The following is a 7,853-nucleotide window of genomic DNA, read 5'->3' as shown; positions in this document are numbered from 1 at the left end:
ATTCAAATTAAAGACTCAAAATTTATCCTCCCAAACACTACCTAAAAAGTTCACAACCCAAAGTTCAAGGAAAGGAAAAACTAAAAAGAGAAGGAAATTAATTAATGGGTAAAATTATTTTCGTTAATCGATGTTAGGTATTGTTTTCTCTGAACATGGTACTAGCTGAAAACATGAGGCATGGCCTCACCTCATTCCTGTTTTTCACCCTGGATGATGCTATGTTCTTTGTTCTTTTTTTTAATTTCCTTTTTTCCTTGTTCTGCTCCACAAGAAATGTGGGTTGTGACAAGAAGGCCACCATATATGCAGGGAAAGTGCAGGCTACCTTCATCATCATTAATCAATGCGTATAATAAGAAAATGCAAATTGAAAGAACAATATAGCTAGCCATAGCTTTGGGGGAAGTTGCGGATCGTTTTGTAATAATTGTGACCATATATGCAAGTGGTGGAATCCTACAACAGTGGAGCCCTATGTTTGCATGATGAGTCTATAATGAAGTACTTTTTCCTAGTTTTCTCTTATAAAAGAGGGACTTCGGTACTCCATGGTTTTGTGTATGAGCACTGAATGATGAATGAAATCACAGTGGCATAAACAATATTGAAGTTGGTGTGGGGTGCAGTGCGATAGTAGCTAGGAGAGGATGAGGAACCAAGACGGGGTATTTCATAGGGCAAAGCCTTTCATAGCTGTTGTTTTCTTGCAGTTTGGATTCGCCGGAATGGACATTTTAACGAAGGTTGCACTGAACAAGGGAATGAGCAATTATGTGCTTGTAGTCTATCGCCATGTTGTTGCCACCGTTGTCATCGCCCCTTTCGCAATCATTCTTGACAAGTCTTTCCCCCCCTTTCTCTTTGTCTCACCATTCTAAATATACAGAACAACCTGGACCATGTTTTTTTTATTTTCTAACTGTTTTTTATAATTTCATCATCAGGAAAACAAGGCCAAAGATGACAGTTTCAATCTTCGCCAAAATATTGCTGCTCGGCCTACTAGAGTAAATTTCTACAATAGTACTATACAAATTTTTGGCCCATTGCCTCGTGAACTAATCATAATCAACTTGAACTCTCTCTCGCTTGGCAGACCAGTTATCGACCAAAACCTATACTTCATAGGGTTGAGATACACATCAGCAACATTTGCAGCAAGTATGTGCAATATTCTCCCAGCCATAACCTTTCTAATGGCATGCATTCTCAGGTAAATAATTTATGAGGATAGCCCATCTATCCCTTGGATAATGCTCGTTTGCTCTATGTTTTATTTTTATTCTATTTTATTATTTTGAACCTCTCCAAATAATTGGTGAGTCCATATGGTATCTTAATTCATGGGGACTAGAAAGGAAAGGAAATGAAAATTGATATTTTTCATAGGCAACTTCTACAATATGTTTGGATCATCAGGAGGAAGAAAGTAAAAGAAAAAATAGGAAGAGAAAAGAAATGGGGAAAAAAAAAAATGAGAGTGATTCTTCTCTATATGGTTTGCAAAACTAATGAGACACAAAAGAGAAAATTATACAAGAAATCTTTCCCTCCATGTGTTTTTTCTTTTAAATTCTTAACATATTAAAAATGAGTCCCCTTCTTTATGTGTCTGATATTAATGAATATAGTACTAATTTACCACAAGTTCAACATCCAAAATATAGATACGCGAACACGTGAAAGAAGAGGTCCTCTATATAATTTCTTCAGAAAAATAAAAAAAAATTGTATACTTGAAAAAATCATATTAGATCCAATATATTCCTAGTACACTTAATATTTCCTCAAAACCTAAAAAACTATAGAAGTCCATTTTTCTCCTAGAATTACTCTAGTTTTAAAATTTTTTTTTTTTTTAAAAAACCCAATTATAGAACTGAATAAAATCTGTCATACACTGATTATAAGAATCTCATGAAAATTTTCTTGCAGGCTTGAGTGGGTGAGTATCAAGAGCACCCATAGCCAAGCCAAGGTAGTTGGAACCTTAGCAACAGTTACGGGGGCCATGCTCATGACATTGACAAAAGGCCCAATGATCGATTTGTTCTGGACTGAAGGAAGAACACATCATGAAGCAAAAGGAAGTGTGAATCATAACGGGATCTCCCTTCATAATTCAATCAAGGGTTCTCTCATGATCACAGCTGGTTGCTTCAGCTGGTCTATTTTCATCGTTCTTCAAGTAAGTTCATTCTCATTAATTTCTTATAAAGAAAGAAAGAAATAAATAAATAACATGCATGCCCATGAGTCATGGGCCATGACCACCCTGCATACGGTTTATATATGCTGCCCCAAATGAATTATGGTCAAATTTTTTATTACTATGTTTGGGTTTCTGAAGGCAATCACCCTAAGAACATATCCTGTTGAGCTCTCCCTTACGGCTTGGATATGCCTTGTGGGCACAGCCGAGGGTGCCATAGCAGCGCTTGTGATGGAGAGGGGAAACACTTCCATTTGGTCTATAAGCTGGGACTCAAGACTTCTGGCAGCACTTTACAGTGTAAGAACTATTAGAACTAAGAGGGCGTTTGTAGTAATCCTACTCAAACGTGACTCCACATTAATTGATACAACAATACTCAGATGAAAAAAATCTCTCCTTATGCAAATTTACGTGTGTTTTCAACTCTGCTTTTAAAAATGGGGATGCAGGGCATAGTTTGTTCGGGCCTAGCTTACTACATTCAAGGTGTGGTAATGAAAGACAGAGGCCCTGTTTTCGTGACTGCCTTTAATCCACTAAGCATGGTTATTGTTGCTATAATAAGCTCGTTTGTTTTGGCCGAGCAATTGTACTTGGGAAGGTATTTATCTATCCACCTATCTACTTATTACTTTTCTCTCTCTCTAACCACATACCTATGCAAAGAAACTAAGTGATGAAGAATGCATGTCTTGTGTTCACAGGGTAATGGGCGCAATTGTGATAGTTGCAGGCCTGTATCTTGTGGTATGGGGCAAGGGAAAGGATTACCAAACCTCCTCCCCATTGCTTGACGAAGAAAAAACTGCACCTGCTAAGCAAATCATACTTCCAGGCAGCGGCGACAAAGAAAATCCTATGCATGAGGTAGTCATTGTGCCTAGCAGAGGACATGAAAATGGAGATGATGAACAGAGTCGTCAGATACATGATAAATGATAAGAACAAGCACACAAGTGTCTAGGTTTCAAATTCCTTCTCGAAAAATTCACGCAATTGAAACCAACAGCAGTAGCAATGAAGTCACATAGTTATCATATCCTTCAGTTATTTGGATATAGTCATTTTTTTTTTTTTTATTCAGATGATTTTAAACTTGGATCCTTCTGTGGAGCACCATCAATTGAAATTGGTTGACCACAAGAAGTTGTAAAACAATTATATCATGTTTGGTTTGCAAAATAGAATGGAATGGGAAAAAAAAATGGAATGAATATTTAAATGATGATCATGACTAATTCAAGTGATAAATTCGAGTTTGTTCCACTTGTTCCATTCCTACCAAATGTCTGGGAAATTATAAGAGGAATCGGCTCCTCCACGTGTAGCTGTGCCTCGCTTTTCAATTTTGGACAAGTGGTATATGGGGCTCGTGTCTCCTGTTGAAGAAAAAAAATTAAAAAAGAATGTTTAGAAAAGGAAACTCCGCACCCGCTGCGCTGCTTCTTCGCTGCTCTTCCTTTGTTCGACTCTTCCTCTATTCTTCGCTTGAGATCACAACAAGTGCTATCTAATGTGTTATTCCCCATTATATGCATTTTGAAGGGGACTACATTTTCTAACAATCCCTATGTTGGAGATCTCTCTTTCCCTCTCTTCTATCCTTCTTTCAATCCCAAAAATCCTCCCTCTAAAACTAGCTCTCTCCTCCATTGATGGAGCTTAACAAGTCTTAAAGAAGAAGAAGACAAAGAAGAAGAAGAAGAGCCATTCATGAAAGATACTTCAATGTCAAACATCGGTTATGAGCATGAAATTTTGTTTTCATGGTTGTACATATTTTAGGTTATTAGATACATATTTGAATGCATAAGTTTGAATGTAACTTGAATCTATGAGTTATCTTTTGACTTTGAGAATGATAGATCATTTGAATTGATGAGATTGTATGGGTTAGATCTGGAGGGTTTATTGATTTTGGAATAAGATCTTGATTAGAATATATTAGGTCATTTGACCTAATACATGACTGTTAGAATATTATTAATGATGCATTTTATGGGTTCTCAAGTAAATATGACTGAATGTGCAAAATGTAAGAAAATTTTCATAAATATACTGCAGCTAAGGATCTTCAATTATCATGAACTTCACATCAATAACCTTTATGAGGAAAATAAATAAATCATAAACTATAAACTTTATATACCGAAATTAGACATATCAAATATATCGAGAAGAACACCCGGAAAATCCGAAGAAATTGTTTCTCCCACTTTCCCTTTCTTTCTTTCCTTCACCAAATCTATGAGATCTCCTGATGATTGGAGAAGTAAAGGTAGAGAGAGGACAATTTCTTTCTTCCTATCTTTTCTTTGCAGCTAACATCACCATGTAGCTAACGCTAGAGCTTATGAACTTAGCTTTCTTACACTTCCTTTGCTCTCCTTTCCTTAGGTTAACTTGATGTATAGCATGCCCTTCTAGCTACTCCCCATAATAGTAGCTAATATATAATATAGGAATACCCTTCAAACTTCTAGTCATAAAGATCTCATTAATTCATAAGCTAATTACTTTTAAGTTAATCCATATATATGTCCATTCATTTGACCAATTATATGTCATTGCCCTTATCATATGGGACATATACCTTTCATGTGGGACCCATATCATTCATGTGGGACCCATGTCATTCATGTGGGACATATCCTTTGGGATATAAATCCTACATTCTCCCACTTGGCACATATGAATAACAATAATATGGATTAACAAATAACCATAATGTGTACAAAATATTAGCTTATTTATATTTTTAATAAGATGACCATAATATCATAATTAAGCAACCCATTAACACGAGTCATGGCCATAAATTCGTTAGAGTGACATCTTCCCTTCCATGTACTACAATACTAATAAACCACTTAACTGTGATCATTGTGGTGGTGGAGGCATGATAAGAGATGAAAAAGGTTTATTTAAAGCAGCTTTTTCCTCACTATTGGGTTATGGAACAAATAACATAGCTGAATCGAAGGCGATTATTTTAGGGATTAATTTGTGCAAAGATCTCGGATTTGATCAAGTGGAGATTGCATATGACTCTGCTTTGGTGGTTCAGTGGATAAATTTCTGGGAAGTGCTCGGTTTGGAACTTATGGGAATTGTGGAAAGAGCTTATGCTAGCTTTGAGAGGCATACAGTTCAAAGAGGAACATGTTTATAGGGAGGCGAATAAAAGTGCAGATTTCTTTGCCAAACAGGGTGAATCTGGTATTTCTTGATCATATAGTTGCCAGGATAATCTTCCACAGCAAGTCAGGGGAATGATTCGATTGGATTTGTTCGGATTTCCTTCTTTGCGCTCGTGATGTTTTGTGTTATCTTTCGAAGTTTTGTTTGTTTTCTCCTTATAGTTTTTTTAGTTCTTAGTTTTTTGGTTTGGTTGCTGGTCTTTGGTTTATTGGTTTTGATTTTGTTGGTTAAGTTAGTTTTAGGGTCTTGGAGTTTGATTTTGTTGTCCCAAAGTCTCAAGATTGGAACCACAGTTTTCCTCCGCCATAAGTGAGGGGTTTTCTAACAAACCTAGGAGGTGCCGCCCTCTTTTATCAAAAAAAAAAAAAAAAGATCCATAATAGGAAGTTACCATATCCCTGTAATGTCTTTGTCAAAAACCATTTATGTTTAATAGTAATCCATCTTTCATAATTACATAAATGATGGTAAATAGAAATGATGTTCAGAAACACTTTTATTGATATCATTATACATGCTATAGAGCAAACCATAAAGATTCACTATCATACATCAAGGATTACAATAAAGACTCATGTGATCAACATGTTCTTTAAATGCCTTTGGTGTCAATCCCTTCGTTAAAGGATCTTCTGTCATGAGCTCAGTTATGTTTATGTTCTATAAGCATTGTCTGTTTCCGAACTTCCTCCTTAACGGCCAAATACTTGAGCTCCATTTGCTTAGCGCCACTAGAGTATTTGTGTCATTTTTGGAGAAAAATACTGCTATGGAATTATCACAATAAATTCTCAGCGGCTTGGCTATACTGTCGACAATCCCAAATCCTAAGATAAAGTTCCGCAACCACAAAGCATGAATTGTGGCCTTAAAGCACGCCACAGATTCAGCTTCCATAGTAGATGCCGCTATGATAGTCTGTTTGGCGTTTTTCCATGATATTGCTCCTCCTGCTAATAGGAACAAATAACCATATGTTGACTTTCGACTATCAACACATCTAGAAAAATCTGAGTCGGAGTAGCCAACCACCTCCAACTGATCTGTTCTCCTATACATGAACATACAGTGTGTTGTTCCTTTTAAGTACCTCAAGACTTTCTTTGCAGCTTTCCAATGCTCCATTCCAAGATTACTTTGGTATTTCCCAAGCATCCCAACTGCAAAACTAATATCCGGTCTCATACAAGTATGCACCTACATCAAACTTCCAACAACAAATGCAAAAGAAATATTTTCCATACTTTTCTTTTCTAATTCATTATGTGGATAATCCTTTACACTGAACTTGTCCCCTTTACAAATACGAGCAGGAATTGGTTTACAATCAGCCATATGAAATCTTTCTAAAACTTTATTAATTTATCCTTTCCGAGGCAACCCTAACAGTCCAAGTGATCTGTCCCGAAATATTTCAATTCCAATCACATAAGTTGCCTCACCCATATCTTTCATTTCAAAGTTCATAGAAAGAAATCTCTTGGTATCATTTAATAAACCAAGATCACTACTAGCAAGTAAAATATCATCAACATATAGAATCAGAAAGATAATTTTGCTCCCACTAACCTTTAGATATGTACACCGATCAACGATGTTTTCCTTAAATCCAAAGGTCGTGATGGTATTATGGAACTTAAAATACCATTGTCTTGAAGCTTGTTTAAGTCCATATATTGATTTCTTTTGTAGTGACCTGAAGAATAATAGTATTTTAATAATAATGTGGGAGGAAAATGGAAACAGAAACAGAAGGAGGCAGTAGACTTCGGAGCGTTCGTCAACGACATTGCACTTTGGAGAAAATAATAATTTCAAGAAGTCTCCGGGTCTCATCGACGAACACAGGGGTTTCGTCAACGAGGGTTCTTCAAGACCTCATCAACGAGGTCCCGTCTTGTCGACGAGAAAATACCGAGAGAAGAATTTGAGCTACTTTGAATTTCATCGACGAAGAGTAAGGTTCGTCGACGAAATTACTTAAAGACTCGCCGACGAGATGACGTGGCTCATCAACGAATCCCGCAGTATAAATAGCCCTAAAAATCATAGAAATTCAACCATAAACCCTCTCCTCTCTCTCTCTCTCTCTCTCTCTCTCTCTCTCTCTCTCTCTCTCTCTCTCTCTCTCTCTCTCTCTCTCTCTCTCTCTCTCTCTTTCTCTCTCTCGTACGGCCCTCCCCCCTTCTCTCTTTGATTTCAGCCCCATCAGTCGCCGGATCGACTATCTAAGGCCACCACGATGCTCCTGGCAGAGTTCTCTGTAAGTCTGCCAGAGCAGATCGTCGGTGGAACGAAGTTAGAATTCATCCCAAATCCAAGGTAAGGTCTTTTATTCAGAATTTGAGTTTCCAGTAGTTGTAAGAAATGTAATAGACATAGAAATAGTAATGTTTTGTTCTAGGATTTATGTTTTTCAGAGTGTTGAGTGGAG

At 36.9% G+C, this 7,853-nt stretch overlaps 1 protein-coding gene across 1 annotated transcript; it reads left to right on the top strand.

Annotated features, from left to right (window-relative positions):
* Positions 1 to 539: 539 nt before the first annotated feature.
* LOC131160469 (WAT1-related protein At2g37460-like) lies at positions 540 to 3,443 on the top strand. Its single transcript, XM_058116175.1, has 7 exons — positions 540 to 844; positions 948 to 1,010; positions 1,100 to 1,216; positions 1,939 to 2,191; positions 2,354 to 2,515; positions 2,668 to 2,819; positions 2,923 to 3,443. Exons 1-7 carry the CDS (start codon positions 651 to 653, stop codon positions 3,155 to 3,157), a joined length of 1,176 nt encoding a protein of 391 aa, XP_057972158.1. The 5' UTR covers positions 540 to 650; the 3' UTR covers positions 3,158 to 3,443.
* Positions 3,444 to 7,853: the final 4,410 nt, after the last annotated feature.

This window comes from Malania oleifera, chromosome 7, assembly GCF_029873635.1.
Source record: "Malania oleifera isolate guangnan ecotype guangnan chromosome 7, ASM2987363v1, whole genome shotgun sequence".
Classification (NCBI taxonomy): domain Eukaryota; kingdom Viridiplantae; phylum Streptophyta; class Magnoliopsida; order Santalales; family Ximeniaceae; genus Malania; species Malania oleifera.
This window is presented reverse-complemented; position numbering and strand designations above follow the sequence as displayed.

Coding starts and splice junctions, on each gene's coding strand:
- LOC131160469 (XM_058116175.1), top strand. CDS start 651: ATGAGGAACCAAGACGGGGTATTTCATAGGGCAAAGCCTTTCATAGCT. Junction 1,011..1,099: donor TTGCTGCTCGGCCTACTAGA/GTAAATTTCTAC, acceptor CTCGCTTGGCAG/ACCAGTTATCGACCAAAACC. Junction 2,516..2,667: donor TTCTGGCAGCACTTTACAGT/GTAAGAACTATT, acceptor ATGGGGATGCAG/GGCATAGTTTGTTCGGGCCT.